Source organism: Corvus moneduloides, chromosome 3 (genome assembly GCF_009650955.1).
Source record: "Corvus moneduloides isolate bCorMon1 chromosome 3, bCorMon1.pri, whole genome shotgun sequence".
Lineage (NCBI taxonomy): Eukaryota > Metazoa > Chordata > Aves > Passeriformes > Corvidae > Corvus > Corvus moneduloides.
The window spans coordinates 82,126,694-82,148,701 of record NC_045478.1 but is presented as its reverse complement, the minus strand read 5'-3'; the positions used below and the strand labels follow the sequence as shown (position 1 = coordinate 82,148,701).

Below are 22,008 nucleotides of genomic sequence, written 5' to 3'. Positions count from 1 at the left end.
ACTGAAGAGAGAAGAGAATATAAACTTCCTTGGTGTTCTCCTAACCAACCAATCATAAAGTGCTCATATAAAGTACAGTTTAAATATCAATTTCATACAGTTGCATAGATGCAACTAGAGGATGAAGTGTTTTAAAAAATTAAAAAGGACAGACATACACAGTGCCAAGATTTATCAGAATATCACCTTAGGAATTTCTGACTCCTTTTACAGAAAAAGGCCTGAATTTTGATATCAGTTACAGTAGTGCACCTTTCATGTAGATCTACTGATATTATCAGTACTCTAGCTTTATACTGGAGTATGCAGAGATAAAAATCCTGCCTAGTAACCAGAATTCTGACTGACATTCTTGTCAGTGTGAGCCCTGTATTAAAATTATATCAAATTGTCAAATTTGGTTGACTATATGAAATTCTTCTTGTTTGGGATTAACATTTCAAGACCAAAAAGACAGGAGTTTTGACTGGTTGCTTTTTCCAAGTGACTATGGTGCCATTATGTCCTTTACCTGACAACCAAAAAAAAAAAAGTTAAAATAACTCAAACCCAACGTGAAAAAAACCCCAAACCTTTAAAAGTAGAATTAACTGAAATATTCTGAAATAATTCCATCAGCTAATCCAAACTCAAATTTATTTTCCTGGTATCAAGACAGATGTAAATTCTATCATTAAACATTCATCTCAATAAACATTTCAGCATCAAAAAAATTAATTCTAAGAACATGCTGCAATCATCTCATTAAAAACAGAAAGCTTTTTACCCCCAGAATATCTTCTACTAACAACGTTTTTCTGGATCTCGCTACATAAGCAGATACTGTAGTGCCGTGTGCAATGGGCCCTGCAGGAATGAGTCGTGGGTGTCCTTCTTTAGCTCCTGGTGGTGTAAATATACACAGACTCTAGTTAGAAGGAAAAAAAAAAAAAAGAAAGAAAGAAAAAAAAAGCAATTAGAAATCCTGATTACTTTTACAGTTACTGCACAACCTGTGTAGAATAAAGTAGATAGTGTAGAGAAACACTGCTTTCGACAATGAAAAGTAGTTGAAAAAACACTGCTTAATTCTTCTGTAATCGTAGAAAACCCCACTCTAAAGTCACCCAGGTAACTCCTGAACAACTCCTGTGGAGAACAGTGGATAACTAAGGTCAGTTATTGTTTATATCAGGGTAGGATTGCATTTACTTTGAACACACAATACACAGCAGACAAGATTCACAGAAGAAAACATTACTTTGTAAGAAAAACATTATCTTTTTTTTTTTTTTTATCTAGGATGCACTCATTTATTTCAATAGAAAATACTCAAAAAGTAGAGATAACAGCTAAATTTCTTGTTTATATACCACAGATAGATGACAATGCCACACCACAATGTATTACTAACATTCCTGTTAAGAATGTCCACAGGTTGTGCTGCTGATTAATTTTACACTCAGAACTTGCTTTCATTAGGGCTACCACGAAACAGGGGCTGTTTTCTGGCATGGATTATTAAAGGCAAAGTTTGCATGCAAAAATTCAGCATCTACTATCAGCTGTAGAAAATGAAGTGATGATATGAGATGCATCTTCTCATAATTCTCCTTTTTTAACAAATATTCATGGCCCATTATAAAACATTAGTACTAAACAATTCCAAAAAAACCCCACACTGAAATGTTCAGAAACTAAGGCGATGCAATATAACGCACCATATAAAGGTACTCCTGCAATGATGAAGACACCTTAGCTGTAATGGATTAAAAGCATTTTTGAAGGAGAAAGTTTGGACTTTATGCTGAGGGGGAAAAGAATGTTTAATAAAAAGTATGAAATTCATAGCCAAAACAAGATTGAAGACTATATCCAAGAAGAATCAGTAGTCCAACAATTAGGGTATTTAGTAAGTTCAAAAGAAAAACACTCAAGATTCTGACAAAACCAGTAACTGAATATTTTTCTTGTTCTTAAGCAGAAAGTCAGTCCCAAAAAATTCAGCAAGAAAAGAAAGTGAGTTTTCCATTCAGTAATTCATTTGTTAATATGTGGTACAGATGAAAATCAAACTGTCTTAAAAGAGAAAATAGAGCTGCCCCAAACTATTTTACCACTGACAAGTGATTTCTTCAGTTGGAAGGAAAGATGTTCAGATTATTTACTCCATTTTGATGTCTTGCATTATAGTACAAGGACATGAAATCATGGAATTTTCTGTTTATTCTTATCCTAAACCTGAACCTTATTCTTCAAATCCATTTATGCTCACAGCTTCTTTGAAGTGTGGCCTTTAGAAGTAAGATACACTTGAAAATTCAGATTATTTTCCATATGAACTACAAGCATGTAATTAAAAAGAAAAAAAAAAATAGGCAACATCCAAACAATCAAAAACCATTAAATCGATACATTGAATCTGTCAGAACAAGCCTACTCAATCTACCAGAATAAAAAGCTCCATTTATTCTTACTTTCTTATAATCTAATAAAGATACATATAATTTTTAAATGAAAACTTAGTTTCACAGTTACATGCCTTCATAAGCTTCAGTTCATGTTTTTACATGCACTCAAATAGAATGAAAAAGAACATTTTACATAACACAGCCAAGAAAAGCACATCATGATCTAAAAAAAAAGAAGTACATTATTCTAATAAAACTGAAGAAACCACAGATCATTATTTATTTAAGTCAGTGTTCTAGTATAAAATATTTTTAAAAAAATAAAAAAGGCAGCAAAATATAAAGGGCATAGAAATACTGCAGTACATATCTGTACAGAAATCTGATATGCTATACTATATGCTTAAGATCAACTATTTTAAAAGTACTCATAATAGGAACAGTAACACTATAACGTGTTCAAAACTGAAAAGGGTGTTTCTGTTGCAGAGTACCGCAAAATGCAGAGATGCAACGCAATGTTTAAAGTCTGATTGATGTAGTCCAAGTAGTGGAACAAGTCAAAATCAACAGGACATCAGAGACCAAAGCTGATTTTGCCAAAGATGTCAAAGAATAACACTTATTCACAGTATTCTTCTTACATGTTTAAGACATATTTGATTCTTTTTGCCAAGGTAGCAACAATTTACAATTTACAATTAGCAAAATAACTGCTCTTTAAGTGTGTAAAATGTGCTTTTCCACACTCACCTCCTGAGTCATGGCCAGCGCTAAGTAAAAAATGATGCACAAATCTTTCTCTTCTCAGAAAAAGTTTCTCAAGAAAAAAAGGGAAGAAAACCAGATGCTTGCACCAGAAAACAAAGAACTCACTTCTTCCACACATACATGGTTCTTTTTTTCAGAAAACACCTTCAGCAAATCTTCAATGGCCATAAAACCTGTGTTGACACCATGAAGTATTGCCTGCAAAGACTGCTTGCACCAGCACAGTCTTTCTTTCCCATGTTCTTGTGCACCATTTTGTCTGGTAAACCCCTCCATTGCTAACACCATGAAGTACTTCTGTGAGTAAGCGTCCCTATGCTGGAAGAAGTTTGTGGACATTATTTTACTTCCAGCTTCTCCAAAAAGAGTTTTGCAGAAGCAATCCCATTCTGCTTCTATGGGAAGTTGCAAACCCATGGCTAAGGGGTCAGTGATCGAAAAACTCTTCAAACTACCCAATAGGTTCTAAATTTGCCTCTATTCCTCCTGACTGTAGAGGTAGAAAAGTATGACACTGCAGAAAAATTGATAATCTTATCCTGACCATGCAGCACTACTAAAAAGAAAGGCAATTTTTCTCATAACCATATATAAGCTGAAATTAGTCCATGAGCTTCTACCATTCCACACTGACTTTATACATATATCTAATAAATTGTCATTAGTGTTCGTACATTCCTTATTTGATGAATTTAAATCTGAATGAGTTCTAATGTTTATTGCCAATTAATTATGTAGAAATGTCTGGAGCAGAAGCCATCAATGGCAAGGTCAGCCAAACAAAACACAGTAAACTGTGCTCTGCTCTACTAGGGCATCTTACTGAAATAATCTCTGAGGCACCCCACAGACACAGCTTTATGGGAATCTCTAAAATTATCACTGTCAAAAACCAGCAGGTTTTTCACATCACCTATCCAGCTCACATTTAATATTTTTTTTTGCTTAAGAAAATTATTATGAAGTAAAATGTACTACAGAAATGATAAAATTTGGGGCTCACCTACTCTGTTCTAACTATGAATGACTCCAGCATTCTTTTTATTTCCAAACGTACATTCAAATAATCTTTCAGTAGCTCAAAGGGTAACTAGAAGTGTTCCCATACATACATCAGATACTGCATAAACCTTCACAAATAAGTGAAGAAATGAATAGATTGGGCCCTTTCAAATTAACTTGCATTTCCTCAGTTGATCTGAATATTTTACTTCATAAAACAGTTTGTGTTTCTGGTAATGATAATGAACAGTGATTAATAATCAAAATAAGGAACCAGTTGACTTTCATCCACAACTTAAGCAATATACAGTCAATAAAAAAGGAAATCTGAGAATATTAGGACCCGTGATTTCTCAAATACTATATTAATAACTCACAATGCTGTAAAAGGAAGAGGTTGAGGAGACAGCAGGATGCTTGTGCACTGCTCACAGACCCTTTTGGTGCAATTACCACTTGCAGTGAGCCTCTAAGTCAGTATCAGAAAGAGATAAATACACATAGCTCTTTACTGATAATTCAATGTCACAGTCTCTCCTGGCAAAAGTTAAGTAATAAAAGATAACTAGTGTAGAAAGAGCATTAGATATCTCTACTGCTGATGAGAGAGAAGGCAACCAAGATAGGAGAGTGGGTCTGGGTTTGACAAACTACCAGAAGGGCAAACATTGGCTTGGACAGAGAATCCTTTGGAAGCCTTCAGGTTCAGGCATTCTGGCAGCTGGTAGTCCACAGGATTCTGCAATCCCCTATTTTGATCTGTTTACTCTCCTTCCAGACAAAGACAGAGCCTCCTTTCCTACATCAATCTCAACTACCCTATTAACAATATTCTTCCAACAAGTTCCTTATGGTGATGGACTTCTTTCTTTAAACGTAGTATGCAGGGGAACACCAAAGTTTGATACCAAGAACTTCCCATACCTTGTTGAAACCCTAGAGTACATGAGATGATTCCTTTCCTTCCATCTGTGACGGGACAGAGTGTTCTGGTTGGGCCTAAAATCTCCAAAATTATTCCTCCCCTCCCAGTTTAATCACTTAATTCACTTTGATAAAAGCCCACAGCCAAAAAAACTCCTATTAATTTTGATGGATGTTACAGTGTGGTTTGGAATGTACTAATGACCTATCATGAACACAGAGAGCAAGAGGTTCTTAAAAAAACAAACTGAAGCAAAACAGAAAGTCCAAACTAAATTATGACCTTAACAAATGTTTAAACACTGGTGAACACAGACGAATGTTACAAAATTCACCATTTCATCTTGGTGATGTTAGGCTAATGGTTGGACTCAGTGATCTCAGGGTTTTTTCCAACATAAAAGATTCTATGATTCTATTCTATGGCCCACATTTCTTAGGCAACCTAGGTATATGCAACATATTGCAGTCTCTAATATCTTTTTAAAATACTAATGTATTAACAAGCCTGCCAGTCTACAGGAATGCAGAATGGTGTACTGTAACTTTTTCTTGAGGGATATCAAGATGACAACATCCTCTATTCACAGATAAACCCACCAACTTGGCTTTCAGATACATAGCAAGATCAGTATATGTTCAATAGCCATAATACTGTGGGTTTTGGTGCTCTTTCCTTGGTAAAATTAAGTAATTTATCTTGAATATCTTACTGTGGCTGAAAAAACCTTATTTACTCCTCATTTCTAACAGCTAAGCACATGCACATGAAGATTTACTCATGTTCATCTTGCCATGCTGTTGTAACTTGCCCCATTTTTGGTTTTTTAGTGAAAATCTCTCCTGACAGAGAAAGTAGATTAAAATCCCAGTAAAAGAAAATATGAGGAGTAGCAGCAAGTGTTATAACACAACAGCATCAACAGCTCCTGACAGATATTGTTACAGCACTAAGAAAGAACCTGCAGTTTTCAATAATTTTGTTCTTTGGTTCTTCTGATGAACAGGACAACTACAGGTATAATTGATGCTATTTTTCTAGTTGCTGTTGGTATGCAGTTTGTCAGAATCCAGCATAACACCAAATCCTATCACAAAAGCCAGTAACCATTCAACCAACTACATAAAGTTTGCCAGGGCTGGATTTGAACTGCAAACATGTATTCTTCATCATCATTTCACAAACTGTTATTTCTTCTTTTTGTATAACTACTTATAACTAAGCAAATGACAGTCATAAACCAATTTTTCTAAAATTTCCTTGCAGAAAAGAAGTCTTGATAAGAACTAGGTTTAATGATTAGAATGAGGGTTGAAGTACACGTGACAAGCATTCCACTGACAAACTGTTTTGGTGGATCTTTATCTAGTTTCTTCCACAGCACAATTTGCTGATAAAACTGATCCTAAAAATGCTTCATGGAAAATAATTTAATATTCAACTGACATTAAATGAAAGCCTTCATACTAAAGCATTGCTATGTGATTTGCTGCTTGGGGGAAAGAAAAAATTAAATGGAGATTGATCAAGCTGATATTATGTGAGTTTAATGGCTTTTGCTGCTCACATCTGTTTCTGTTCAGTAACAGCAACAGATTTTTACTCTTGGTAAAGGACAACTTAAATGTAAGACCACAAAGCCTAATGATAAGATTATCTGCAGATATTTACAAAGGCTGTGCCCTTAGGCCAGGATTCTTAGCAGGAATACAACTCATCATAATAGGCAAAGATGACCAAGAAAAACAAACAAACATAATTAATTTGGAAAGTATTCACAGCCAAAAGCCTCAGATCTCTAAACTGCATTAGTTGAAATAGTAGCCCAATACTACCATGCTAAAATCTTAAAGAGCTCTAGGCAATTATGTTCTGGGTTTAAACACAAGTGCAGCAGTCTGACTGCATCAAGTACACAGGGATAAAAGAAGAAAAAAACCAGCAGCAACTACCACCATTTTTTATAAAAGCTTATTTCCTTAGCGATAAATCACGGCGTACTTGACAGGAGATTTATAATTTTAACCCACATCATATGTACAAATGTTGGACACTTGTGAAATGAAGATGATGCACTTACTGTAGAACTACTAGCGGTTGGGTTTGGTTTGTTTTTTTTTTTGGGGGAGTGTTTATGTTTTCATCCTTCTGAATGGTATCAATTTTTAACTGCACTTAACTCCTGGAAACTTTCCAGTTGATTTACACAATTGAAAAACACCACAAGAGTTATACCAGTTCATTGACACAGAAAACCAAGCTGACATACCTCTCTACCATCCCTTCCATTTTAGTCAGCTAAAGCATTTTTCTGAAAGACATTTGGCCAACAGGTCTCAAACACTCCTCCAGGGACGAGGATCCCTGAGCTTGCACAAGCAACAGACTGTCATGCTTCATTACAGCCACAACTGAGGAAGTTTTCCCAATTCCAGTTCAAGCACGCTACTTTTTGCCCTACACACCATAGGTATTGGAGGTGATTCCCTTCCTCTTTGCCTTATCCAGGCATATCTTCACCCCTCAACTTGCTTTCCTTTAGACAAAGCAAAACCACTTCTCTTGTTTCCTGACCATTCTCTCTGCTCTCTCCTGAACTCAGTTCAGCTCCTCCAATTTTATTTTTTCTTAAAGTGCAGTGTTTAAACCAGCCATATTATTACATCCGGGGCCTTAGCAGTGGAGAGAAATAGGAAAAATACTTTACACTAGGGCTAGAATTCTGTTTGTGCTACATACATAAATGTATTTTTTGATACAGCAATGATATTGCACACTCATTTTTACCTTCAAATTCACTGAAAACCCTAGAATCTTTCTCAGAGTCATCAACTACTCTACACAGAAAAAGGCAATCTGTAGAAAGCTGAGCACTTTTCCTAGCTGAATCTTTGTCTGGTTTCTTCTGACCATTTTCCAAAGACCATTTTGAAATCTGATCTGTTCCTACAAATATATCTGCAGTCCTATATTCTTTCTTCACTCATGCATTAGTGAATACACTAAGCAAAGCCAGATACCTGGATCAATCTTTGCAGATTTATGCAAAACAACCTCCCATTCTGATAGTGAACCACAAACAACTGGTCTCTGTCTAATTTTCTAGCAATTTTTGCATTCTACCTATAGTATGTATTGATGTACAAACAGACTAGTGAATGGGATGCTGGAAAGCAGTGCTGAGGAAAGGGGCCTGGGGGTCCTGGTTGATGGCAAGTTGAACATGAGTCAGCAGTGCCCTGGCAGCCAGGAGGGCCGAGCAGGGATGCATCAGGCACAGCATCGCCAGCTGGGCAAGGGAGGGGATTGTCCCACTCTGCTCTGCACTGGGACGGCCTCACCTCGAGTCCTGGGGGCAGTTTTGGGTGTCACAATATAAGAAAGATCTAAATCTGTAAGTGAGGATCCAAAGGAAGGCCACGCAGATGGTGAAGGGCCTTGAGGGGAAGTCATATGATGAAAAGCTGAGGTAAATTGGTCTGTTCAGCCTGGAGAAGAGGAGATTGAGGGGAGATCTCATTGCAGTTACAACTTCCTTGTGAGGGGAAGGGGAAGAGGAGGGGCAGACACTGACCTCTTCCTACTGTGGTGACCAGGGACAGCACATGAGGGAATGGCCTGAACTTGTGTCAGGAGAGGTTTAGGCTGGATATGAGAAAATGTTCTTCACCCAGAGAGTTGTTAGGCACTGGAACAGGTTCCCCAGGGCAGTGGTCACAGCACCAGCCTGACAGAGTTCAAGAAGCATTTGGACAATGCTCTCAGGCACATGGTGTGGCTCTTGGGGTGTCCTGTTCAGGGTCAGAAACTGGACTTCGATGTTCCTTGAGGGTCCCTTCCAACTCAGGATATTCTATGATACTATATTTATCATTAACACATTCCACAAGTCCATTTACCTGAATATTAAATTAAACAAGACCAAAATCTCCCTAAAATACATTTTGACAGTTATTTATTTCTTTCTGCTTGATAATTTATTGACTCAAATTTAAACTCAGACAGTGTAACTCAACAAGAGCTTTCGCTCTCTGCTGAGTATCACTACTCGCTGGCAAATAAGAAAGCAATAGATTTCTTCCACTTTATATACAAAAAACTGTATGATGTTAGAATTGATTTAAGGATAAAGACAAAAGGTTTTTTGCAACTAGGAGGATTTCACCTGAAAATATTTCACCTTTAAAATACTCAAATTTCAGAGAAAATATCTATGCATTCAAAAACCAGAGACAGCTAGCAAGCTGTACATGTTTTTTTTCCTGGGTACTTAATAATCCAAGTCACCCACCTCATACACTCACTAGGTGGCACTGCATGCACATCAAGCCTCAACAACTTCTGCAAGACCAGAAATTCAAGAATGGCTTAATAAAATACACCCTGAAGCACAGAGTATGTGCACATATTTGTGGCCTCACATAATTATTTCTTACAATAAAGCTATTGGAAACTTCTGTCTGAAGCGAGGATAATCTGTTTGTCAACACAATTTGCAGTTTCAGGAACTAAGTAACACAAGACCAAATAAAAGCTACTTTAAGTGTATGCCTGTTAAATATGAAGTCATATGTCTTTACGTAGGAATCACAGTGTAATCACGAGGCAAATTACAGAAGTAGAAAATATAAACAAGAAATATCTGAAGAATTGTTTAATGCAGTAGTACATTAGGAACTCTGTAACTTTGATAAGTATTTTAGAAATATTGCCTTATAAAGATGTCAGCTTATGGGCTTAAATCCATGCCCAGCTAGCATGATACTTAGGCAATTGATTTACACATATACAGTATCCAATATGAGGATTTCAGAAAATCCTTTAAGTCATGTTTGAAGATGATACTTAATTAAGGTCATAACAGGAGAATTATGAACTGTATATTCATCCCCATAAGAAATAATACAGAAAATTGAAAACAAGTCAAGTCCTTTGCTGAAGAGTTGTGAAACTTCCTGTTTGATGTGGAAGTGTTTCTGCTCTCTGGTATATAGTATTTGTAAAATGGCTGCTACGTACCTTAAGAAAAAAATAATTTTATTTGCATAACTACGCTAACCCATGGACAAAGATAAGTCCTTAGATATGGAGAATGTTCAAAAACCAGAGGACATATGGGCACAGGTCTGCTCAGAAAACGACCCTGACAAGGAAGCTTTACTGATTTTACCACCTGAGTACTTTGCAATGCATTCTACCATATATATAGCACAGGCAGAACCGGATTCTGATATACACGGGAACTTCACAGGGAAGGAAGGAGTTGGGCATGCACGGGGTGCTTACCTGCTAGAGGGCAATCATTTGAAAAGCAGAATCACCATCAGAACACTCTTAGTAAGGAGTGCACCGAGTTGTAGTGCTTCCAAGCAATTTGAACAACCAGAAGGATGCTAAAAAAACTGAACTGGCCACGCTCATTCTGGCACCAATTCTGAGTAATACTTGCATAAAGAAATGCACTGGAATCTGCAATTGATGTGTCATCTTCCATTAAAGCAAATTCACTCAGGTAAAGATCCTGAAGGCATTCGACCAGAACTGTCAGCCAGAAGTTACCTAGTCCTTACGCTGTTTTCCAACTCTAATACAGATCAAAATATAGTATATAAACTTCAATAGAGAGAAAGAAAATAAGGCCATAAAGAAACTTTTTATATGGACAGATATTTTTACAAACTTACTTTTGTGCCGTTAAATTATAAAGGAATTTTTTCTAAAGCAATGTCCTCCTTTAAAGGCCAGTGTATCATCTATGTTTTTTAAAAAGAAAGGGACTGGCTAATCTGGAGCTTTTCTTCAAATTAGATTAATTTTCTTTCAGTTCTAATATAATTTTCATGTAAAGAAAATTCTGCCTATACTAAATATTGCACCAAAGAATGATTTACTATGCAGTCTTAGTAATCCATGCAAAAAGCACTTTGCAATGATATGACAATTTTCTCAATACTAAGAAATAATAGCACACAGTACATAGTAATCACTTACTGGTTTTCGTTTTGCAAAAATTAAGCATTTTTGTAAAAGGAAATTATCTTATATCCTAATTAGAAACTCATTATTTAATCCAGGCTAAAGGCAGTTAAGGATATCTAATATTTCAAAAATGTTCCTTTGATGAGATTAACACAAGTCAAAATTCTCAAATCTGAATTAATTTAAACAAGCAAAAGTATACACGTTTAAAGCAGAAGCTGAAGTGGAGTTAGTGCTTGTGCTTCAGGTTTTATCATAAGTTCCTTAACAGAATATAGTCAGAACACACATCACTAAATATTAGAAAACCATTTGAGAGAGTAGTTATCTACTTTTTAATAGGATTCCTCCATTCTTACACACTGCCCTCCCAAAACGTAATTCTCAAACAGATGTACACACACACACACTCGTAGCTGGATAACAATCAGATTTATGTAAATTTTCCAAGATACCGAACAAAAAGCCCAATGCGAAATTTGGGGGGAGGGGAAGGATTTTGCCAAGTTTGAAAAATTCAAATCACAAACCTAGCATCGAAAGATTAAGCCACCAAAAAGCAGATACTACTCTTCAACACATGACCATAGATGTTCAGCAAATACTTTGTCCAAGCTAATCGAAAGGTTTTAATTTTTTTTTTAATTTCAGCTTAAAGAATTAGTTCATTCCTGCTTTTTCTATGTAGAATGTTTTTGTTCCCATTTTAAAAAGACATTTAATAAAAATAAATAAAACCACATTGCCAGTATTTGCTGGGCAATAGCTAATCTCACTTGGATACACTCTTTAAATTAAATATTCAAGAGACAAGAGCTACCCAAATTAATTTCCAATGGCAATTTCTTATAAGAAGTAAGCTAATGCATTACCATTTAGTTACAAGACTACAAACATGAGTTTGGCCCAAAGCCCACTACAGTGAATGGAAAATCTCACACTAACTTCAAAGGACTTGGGATCAGTCCCTATAATAACTGCATGAAGAACATTCCATTTTGGATGATGCAGCTACATAGCAGTGGTTAATAAAGTCAATGTGCGTCTTCAGTAGTTGGAGCTTTTTTCAGGAAAGAGTTAAACTGGAATACTGGGAAGCTAATAGATTCATCTGCCTAATATGCTATTAAAAAAAAAAAAAAAAAAGAAAACAAGCAGAAGGCCATATAGTACCCAGGCCCTCAGGGTATCAGAAGGCTGTGAGTAATCCCATATTATGCCACACTAATCTAATAGGAAAAACCTCACCACAGTAAGAATTCTCTTTGTCTCAAGCTGTAAAGTAAATTTTACTGTAATCTTTTACAAAGCATTTAGAGATGAGCATGCTCAGCTGGCAGGCAGTCACTGCCACCAAAGATGGCCAGCACTGCACATTTGGAACGGAGGCTGAACTTCCTGCGGGTTCCTGCCTCTGGCAGCAGGAGGAAGCTTTTCAGTGACTGTTTGCATCACCCCCTACCCATGACAATGGATGCTGTCACCTACTAATGAGAACCAAAGATTGCATTCATAAAGGATGAACAACATGTTTCTTAAATTATACCTCTCAGTGAAAGAGTTATTTTAAAAAATGTGCTGTTTATATGCTTAACAGAAGTCATTCAAAGAAAACACAATTTTTGAATAATAAGGTGGGTTATCTTTATTATATGAAATAATCATTATATCACAAAAAATGCAAAACCTCATTTCCATTTACTGTAGGAAATTTCTATATGGGCCTTCTTCCACATCAAGTAACTTGCAGGTTTGTAAATCTTCAATCCTGTTTCCACTATTTCAAAAATGTAATTTTTACCCTTTTCTGAATTCAATTATTTCACAAAGAGCAAAGGGAATTGGCTAATGGACTATACAAGAATAAACTATTAAAACTGGCTGTGTAATGCAAGGAAACAAAAACAATGAGAAAAAATATTTTCCTCTCTAGTCACTGCTTGTTTCTTGAACCAATGAAAGACATAAAATTTCTGACAAATTGTGATTTTTAATTTGATGGAACTGACTGAAGAACTAAACTGCATTTCCTTCTTGATAGCCATTTGAAATAACTACAAAGACTTGTATCATGGTAGCTGTATAAATTAAACTGGATAGAAAAAGATGTAATGTATTCTAACATTCAAATAACAAAAGAACAAATATTGGACTCACTGTTATTTGAATTATTACATCAGATACTAATTGAATTCATAAATTTTAAATGTACCATTTATTTTATGCCAACCAGAATCTACATATGAAATTTACATTATCTCACTATCAAGTTGCAGCTGACAATTAACATTAAAAAAAAAAAAAGGGAGATAACTAGATGCAAAGAATAGGCTATGCAGATAGTAAATCCAAGTTAAGTTTTCTGCTTCTTAAAGAGAATTAATAATGGGGCTAAATCATAAGTTAAGCTTCCAGAGTCAGACAGACAATAAAAAGCCAAAGCTTAAAAAAACCAAAAAGGCCAAGGATCTAAATGCAGTGAATATTTTTTTCATTACCACTATTATTAAATTAGAAAACATACTTGTGAATGTACAGAAAAGCGGCATTTTAATCCAGTATACTTACATTATTGCATTCTCCCAGGAAATACAGTGCAAATCCATCAGCTTTTGTAGCTGCCAAAGCAATAACAAAAGAAATAATTGTACTCCCAGGGATAAATCAAACTTATACAACATCTTTGAGGTGAAACCACAGATTCAATTCTACTTAGGACAAATATCTACCATTATAAAAGTTAAGGTCTTTTGCTGTGTCCCCTAAAACTTCCAAGAGTCTACAAAGCTGGAGGTACTACAGAGTTCTTGCTTTCTCCATTGACATCTACTGCATTCTAAAAGATAATTAGAAACAACTTCTTTCTACATCTATACTCCAAAGCCTAATGTTGGTAAATGCAAATTAATTTATGCAATAGAAGTAACATTAAAAAGTGTATTTACAATATAATCCGTCAAATACCATTATAATTTCTATGAGTAAAATAAATGCCATTTGTAAATGTTAAGCTATATTTGTCCTTGCCTTAAGAGAGAAAATCATGGGAAAATGAGGAGTTACAAATACTGCTATAAAAATGTGATTCCAAACAAACTGTTTCTATTTTCTGCACCTACTCCATCTTAAAAATACCGACACGCACTAGAAAGTTTGTAATTTTAGATTTCTACCAGATTCAGATTGTGGTATGAAACAGGGTAAAGTCAAGTTCCTTAAACTCTCAAAAGTTTAGAGTCAACCAACCATCACAACTTACTCTCAAAATCAGAACAGTGTATAGCAGACAATGTTTTTCACCATGCTTTACACAACAGACATTTTTGGATCGTGCATCTGTCTTCCCAAAAGTTAATAAATATTCTAGCCAGTAAAAAGACATATCTGGTACATATTGTCTTATGAATGAACTCAGGAGTAGTTTTAGTAGATTTCAGGGGGAAAATTACACTTGTGTGCAAGCAAATCAAACAGCTTTCTTAATTTCTTTGACAAAAGGAAAAAAGTTCCACTGTGTAGTTACTTGCTCATTGTCAACTCTACAACACTGGTAAGAGTTGAGGGCACAGTACTTTGCATTCGGATTTTAAATCCTTCATCTGTAGGACCTAAGTATATTGAGCTACAAGGCAAATGAGTACTGCAAAGGAAGTACCATACAAAACACCCTCCCACCTGCTTTACAAAAGGAAAAAAAAAAAAGAAAATTGTAAAACATGAGCACTCTGTCTTGTCAATTCTCACTTGCTGTGTATTAACAAATTTGATTTGCTGTAAGTTGGACATCAATATCCAAATAACAGCTTAAGCAAAATCAGTAGAGAAAAGGTCCTTTTAAAGCATCATATACATAAACCAGAACTATTACTCATCATTACAAAATGATGAAGTAGCTGGCATGGTAAAACCTTTCTAAAGAGCTGACTGAAATTTACTGTGACACATCCTATTGAAGTCTGAGTCCATCCACTCTGGCTAAACAGAAGCCAAATTACACTAATTTTGTTATTGAGAGTTTTTCGTTTGTTTTTAATTTTTAATTTTGATCATGTGCAGTATTTTGTTACCACAAAAGATACTTACATAATAAAAAAAAATAGTTAAACAACTGAGTTTAATCTGAGATCACACTGAGGATATGCCTTCTTCCAGTGACATTTCAGTTTTGTTTCAAAAGGAGTTTAAGTATGCAGTGGTATTACCAATAGTTTGTTGTTGTTTTTTTTTTTTTTTACTTTCAATATTGAAAGTGAAACACCATCATAACCAGAATATTCTATTGTTTGGTTCATTTAACATGAGACAATAATTTCGCAATTGGATATGCAACTCTCTCCAAAGACGAAATTCACTTAAGTGCAGCCAGGGATTCACTGAGGGACAGAAGGTGAAGTAAGTTCACACCGAGAGAACATCCAATGAGAACATTGTTATCCCTCAATACCTGTCTTTATTAATTAAACCACGTAAGAAATGTGCTGTGCACTGATGCTGAGTAACAGCTTGGAGACATCTGATTCTCTTTCTTACCTATTTTAATGATGCTGCTCAGTTCATACAGAAGCAGTTGGTTATCTCCTCCTGTATCCAGGCGCTGCTCTATGTAGCTGTTTAATTCGTACACTACACCTTGCATATTTGTATCCTGGTACTATGGAAGCAAAGATGAGAAGAACATTTTGGAATAACTCAGATGTATTTTGCAAGTTTTAAACATACAAATTCATTAAAAACAATATGTTAAGATTTCAAGCAGAGCTGTCCTAATCCAGCTGCCTGAAGAACAAGGTCACTCCTAAGCAAGAGGCGCAGCACTCCACTCTCTGTTCCATTAGACATTTGTTCAAAGCACATTGAGAACATCACTGAGCAATTAATTATCACCTAAACTGGGCCAGGGTCATGGAAATTGTCTAAAGAAAATGAGAGAGATGACAATTATAAAGTAAGTAGACTTCAACTCCTTCCTTTTTTGCTCCTAGTCCACCACGAAAGGAAGAAAGCAACTGCCTTAGCTACCATCTTCCACCTCAGATTCATGTGCCAAATGACAGAACTGTGCCAAGCACCAGGGCTTTCAGGTGGTGGTAGCTCAGGAAGCTCAGCCTTTCAAATACAGAAACAATTAGCATCAACCAAGTGAAGGACAAAAATCACAAGTCAAAACCACACCAGCCACTGTGGCTTCATAGGCATTTGTTTCAACTGATGATGGCAGACACAAATCAAATCTGTTGGCAGATTACAAATCAGTTAGGATATTTAGATGGGAGCCATGGGGTGCTGATTGCTGGTATGATGGAACAGCATGACATGGTTAAAATCTCACAGGAAAGGAGATGCAGCCTCCCTTCAGGGGCTCAGCTGCATTTGTTTATCCATTTCCCGAGTTCTGAGGGGCTGATAAAAACAGCACTAAATGCGTATGTGTAGCATGACAGCGTCACGAACAATAATTTCACAGAAAGAAATACTTGGCACTAAGTAAAGATTCATTACCCTGCCCAAAACTGGTAATGTGGTAACTGAAGAAAGTAATATGGTCAATTACTTACTGAACTCCATGATGCAGTAAATTACATTGCTTAAACTAAAAATTAAGCTGGTGATATTTAGACAAATTAATGTTGCTTGAAAGACTAAGGCTTATTCTCTTGCTCATTCATACTTCAGAGCCAAATTTAATATAGATCAGACTAATATAAACTACTATGGAAAAATGCTATAAATGTTCAGAGTACTGCAGCCTACCCCACTACCACTCCCATGTTTATGTGCGTATAGGTAACTCTGCTCCATAGCTTTCTAGATCTTCTCTGTCTGTAAATGTGGGTAAACATCTACATATGGCACTTACTGACGGATTAGGCACAAAACTTACACAATATATTTCATGATATAACTTTTATTTCCACTATTATTTTCATGCATACACCACATTATGTCATGAACTCAGAGCATATAAACATATATATATTCAGGGTATATTTTGCTGCTTCATCTCAAAAAAACCCAAAAAGCTCCACAAACAAAAAATCAAAAGTGCTTGCTGGATAATATCAATCCCCAGTTTCTTTAAATTAAGCAGATCTTAATGTTGACTTTAAAATTGCTCCTGAGAATATATAATCTTTGCCATGACCTCTTCTTAATCTATTAATCTGTTGCTCCACATGGACATACTAGAACATTGGACTCCTAGGCTGTCCAAATATTCTCAATGTATAACAAACCTGACACTTCATAATTCTTTCTGTAAAATGATGTGATGATTATACATTTTGACAGCAATGTAAGGTCACACTGCATAAATGCATAAACTGCTGCAAGTCTTGAGTTTACAATACAGCATGCCACCACCACTATTAGCACCATATGGCAGCTGGCAAGCTTCCACTGCCTGCCCTCTGCTGTGTCCCACATTTACTCCTGTATGATTATTATTCACAGGGAGAAAACAATAGCATAGATCCATGCAAGTGGAGCTTTTATATTTACAATATGTAGCCATAAGTAGCCATAAAGCAGGAAAATGGTGAACAAGAGTCTACACTATTCAGACGTGCTAACCCCAGTCTGCAAAAGTATGTGTAGCCACATACCCTAAAGTAACAACAGCTAATCAAGCACACATGCACAAAGCCTTTATCACGTGGAAAAATGCCTTCTCAGAACTTGGAAATGAATACATATCTTTGCCTGCGACTCACAGTCAGGATTTAAATCAAATCTTCAAAGGTTAAAGCGAATACGTTAAGAGAACGCATCATCAAAATGAGCCCACTGGCATAACAGCCCTGACAGAATAACTACTTTCCCTCTAATCAAGCAGCAGTTCCACATGCACAGTAACTCTATAATAGCTATATGCCCTTTGTCCTCACCTCTGCGACAGATGCTTGCAAATGTTTTATAAGCAGGGCAAACCACTGCACGCAGCCATCACTGAAAAGATGGCAGCTGTGTAATGCAGGGTGTTGTTATGTGGCACACTTCTGGTACTGACCATCTGTGGACCCACAACTGGCCAGATGAATACAACTTGTCCAGATTCACAATTAAGTAGTTCTACCACTTAGATCAATCATCAACAAAGAATTACTCCGTCATGCAGTGCAATGTTTTTCCTTTTATTACGATAGAGTGAAAGAGTTTTTTTTTAGGTTCTAGGCATTTTAGATTGGATAACCACAAGTATGTTTGGTCGAAAAACCACAATAGTCTTTATGAAACCACGTATTTAAACACTGAATAAGTCATCAGCAAACTCTGGTACAAGCACTACCCAATGTGGTTGCTAACACAGACTTGTGCATATTTGGTGTAAAAGTTACTTTGGGAAAGCAGCTCCTCAAAAAAATTCAACACACTTGGTGGAAAAGGAGTTTTATTATATATATACACCATTATATGGAGTAAGTACAATTTCTTAATTTGCAATTTAAACATTATTAATACTCATCAACTTTTCCTTAATTCATTCTTCCCATTGCTGATTCCCTTCTATTTAAGATTGGGTGTCTACAAGTATTTTAGTACACTTACTGTAAAATTCTGAATTTCAGTGACATTATGTAAAATAATTCAACTGGACTAAAAACTAGTTTAGCACTACCACACCAGCATCATATTTCTAGTAGCTGTGTATGTTTTAAAGCTATGAAAATGGACTAACAATTAAAAAGGGAAATCATGTTATAAATATTTATATTTAAATCAATAAATATGAAATAAGATTGTTTTTTCAGGATTTATGTAAAAATATTTATACGGCTCTTAGTCTTTAGAATATTGCAGTGCAATAGAAGACAACAACCCATGACAGGTGATTGAAGAATAGTTTTGTGACTTAGAGCTAAACAAGCAGGCTAAGAACATAAACTTTAAAGGAGATACTGAAATGCTGTAGAGTGAGATGAATTTTAAGTATTCGTTCACAGAGAAACCAATATTCAAGTACACAATTAAATATCTAAAGTAAAAAAAACCTGAAATGAAGATTAATTTCCGTGCTTTGATGCTCATAGCGCAGCTGTGCTACAGGCATTTTATGCTTTTGCAGGAAAGAAAAAGCCCTTCTGCTGCAACAAAAAGCCTTCATTAATACAGCAGAGGGTCAACAAGTGACAACATAATCCAGAGGTTGATATGTTTTCTCTGTAACTCCTTAAAACATCTTATGAATAGCCACAAGAAGAGTAAGTTTCTATGTAACACTTACTCCCTACTACAGAGCTCTTTTTCCAGAGCAACAAATGCCTGGTTCTGCAACAGAACCTGGTCCTTTTGTAGGTCTCAAAGTGTATGACCCTATCACAGACTAGAGTTAGAATAAACAAGTAGCCCAAATTCCATTTAATGTGGAGAGGCATAGCCAAATGTACTTTGGGGGTGCAGAAATTCAACAGATGAGGAGAAGGAAAAAACCCAAACCAACCAAACTCAAATGTCCTTGTAAAACTGTGCCATCCCAGGCTTCCCTTATTTCATTTGCTATGCCACAGGAGCCAGGAGGTGAGGGGCAATGCCTGACTCTCAGCACTGTGCAGGCTGCCTGGACGGAGTGAACAGTAAGAGCCTCAGCAGGGCTGGGTGGCCCGATGCTACATGTTGTATCCAGTGCCACCAATTGTATCCAACTTCAAGGCACTCTAGGAGTGTCACAGGGGGCCATACCACGGACAGATGGAGGCGCACTTGAAACTGAGGACATGTATTTAATCCAAGACATGTAAGCAGGACAAAAAGAAAAGAAAAAACAAAAAAAGAACCCAAACAAACAAACAGAAACACCTGAAACAAACAAAAAAAGCCCACCAAAAGCACAAAAACACAAACAAACCAACCAACTACAAAAGAACTAAAACAGCTTCAAAAAACTAACAACAAAAAACACTTTGTGAGATCAAAATTACATTCTTAGGAAAGAAAAAATGAACTCAGCTGTCCAGGTAAGAAGGAATTCCTGGACCAGGATTAGGATCTGTTGGGGCAAATAGAGGTTCTTATAAGGAACCTCAGTTCTTGAACAGTGTGAAATCACTAAGACTAAAGGATTTACGTAGGCCAAGGACATTGTACATAGACACAGGAGTTTAAAACACCTACTCTCTATCTGGTTACACCACTTAGTATTTTAGATAACCAACTTCTTCAAACCACGTAAATTAAACTGTCAATGGCAGCATCAAAACTTGCAGATAATAAATTCAAGTAATTCTGTGCAACATTTTACACAAAAGAATGTCCTTAGGCAGGGACTGGATTTCACCCAAGGTTCTTCAGTCATCTTTTTAAAACTGACAGCTCCTCTCTTCTCTATTAGCACACTACAGAACATAGGCAGCTGCTGAACCGAAAATGACCAAAATTTCCTCATAAACTTCCAGCCAACACAAGTTTTCTTTCCTATAAAACTATAGTCTTGGCAACAAGAGTAATCAGGGAAAGAATTTAAAGAAAAAACTAAGAAAACCTTCCAAACAGAAAAAGAACATTTGTTTGAAGTCTTAATGTCTGAATTAACATTTGATTGAGATGTCAGTCTAAAATATTTCATGCTAGATATTTTCATACTTGACCAGAAGTATAAAAAGACAGGTCTTACATACCTAAGTTCTCAATGCCATTGATGCTTGCATTATAAAAATGATTTTCCAACAGCAACACTTCTGTACTTCTTAAAAAAAAAGAACTGTTGCCCCAAAAAGAAGTAAATAAACTAAAATATTTGATGCCTTTTGCTGAAATAGATCAGCTTTCCCTTCTCTCAGGTAACATTATGAAAAATCCCATATGCACAGTTACTATCCTGATTTAAGAGATTTGCTCTATATAATTTTCCAGCTGCATCCATAAATTATCTTCTGGAAAGATAATCAATACTCAATTACTTATATCTTTTCTAAAGAAATACTATATGTCCTTTAAGAATTTTGGCACTATTACTTTATTTGCCCACACAATAAGTAGCTTTTTAAACTGAAGAATATTCTTTTGTGTTTCTGGTTTTTTTTCTTCCTCACAAAAGAATGCATAACTAGAAAGGAACATATTGGTGGCTAGATTCAGCCCCTTAAAGGGAAAGGCAGCCTTGTAAGAGACATTTATTTTAAAAGTACCTAAAATCTTCATTCCATGTGTCACTACACTTTACCACAATGAGTATTCAGACATCTAGTGTAGAAAAAAAGAAGGCCAGACTTGTAAGTACCACAATAGTCACCTACTTCTTTAAATGCAAGAAATTATTTTATTTTAGTTATAGTAGTGTTATTGCCCTTCTGATGGCCAGTGGGTATAAAGAAAGAAATAGCTGCAGGGGGAAGAAAAAAAAATCCAACCTATTTAATTAAATTGATGCTAAAATTTATTCAGGTCATTTTTATGTGTAGTGAGGTAGGTTGTGCACGTGTTTGCCATGTATGTTTATGTGTACTGCTACCTTTTCTAGGCCTGGTACTTTCACTGGCTGCAATATTTTGCATTGTTTATCTGCACTGATGTTTATCTGGAACATTACTAGTTCCCATCTTGCATGGAAACTGGTGTTTGTTATTTTGGGGCACAGATAAGCACGAGATAACTACACTCTAATAAAAGTAAAAACACATGTAAACTGCACATTTGAAGAAACAAAAATATGGATCTTGACTTCATTTAAAAAAATCATTAAAAACCACAAAACCCCAAACCCTACAAAAGGGTAATCAAACTGCTTGTTTCACGGTGGAAATGCTGAGCCAAAGGATGTGAAATCCTTGGACTGGAGAAAGTGGTAAGCAATCTTACAGTGCAGAGATGGCTTTCAGAGGAGCAATGAACTTGGAGAGGAAACTCAAAAAAAAATGAGAAGAGGTAGCTGGGCTTGGCTGGAGTAACCAGTTTTCATTAAACTTGGACACTGGAAAGCAAGCAACTCTAAAGAGCAGTCTTAGCTGA

General features: G+C 35.9%; 1 protein-coding gene across 4 annotated transcripts in view; it reads right to left on the bottom strand.

Moving 5' to 3' along the window:
• Window positions 1-22,008, bottom strand: part of PDE10A (phosphodiesterase 10A) — a 347,928-nt gene that overhangs the window by 44,645 nt on the left and 281,275 nt on the right. For all 4 annotated transcript variants that reach the window (XM_032102458.1, XM_032102456.1, XM_032102457.1 and 1 more), the window contains exons 4-6: window positions 15,598-15,718; window positions 13,636-13,685; window positions 767-907 (exon numbers count right to left, since the gene is read on the bottom strand). In XM_032102458.1, the coding sequence (XP_031958349.1) occupies window positions 767-907; window positions 13,636-13,685; window positions 15,598-15,718 (312 nt within the window). The remainder of the gene's footprint in view (window positions 1-766; window positions 908-13,635; window positions 13,686-15,597; window positions 15,719-22,008) is intronic.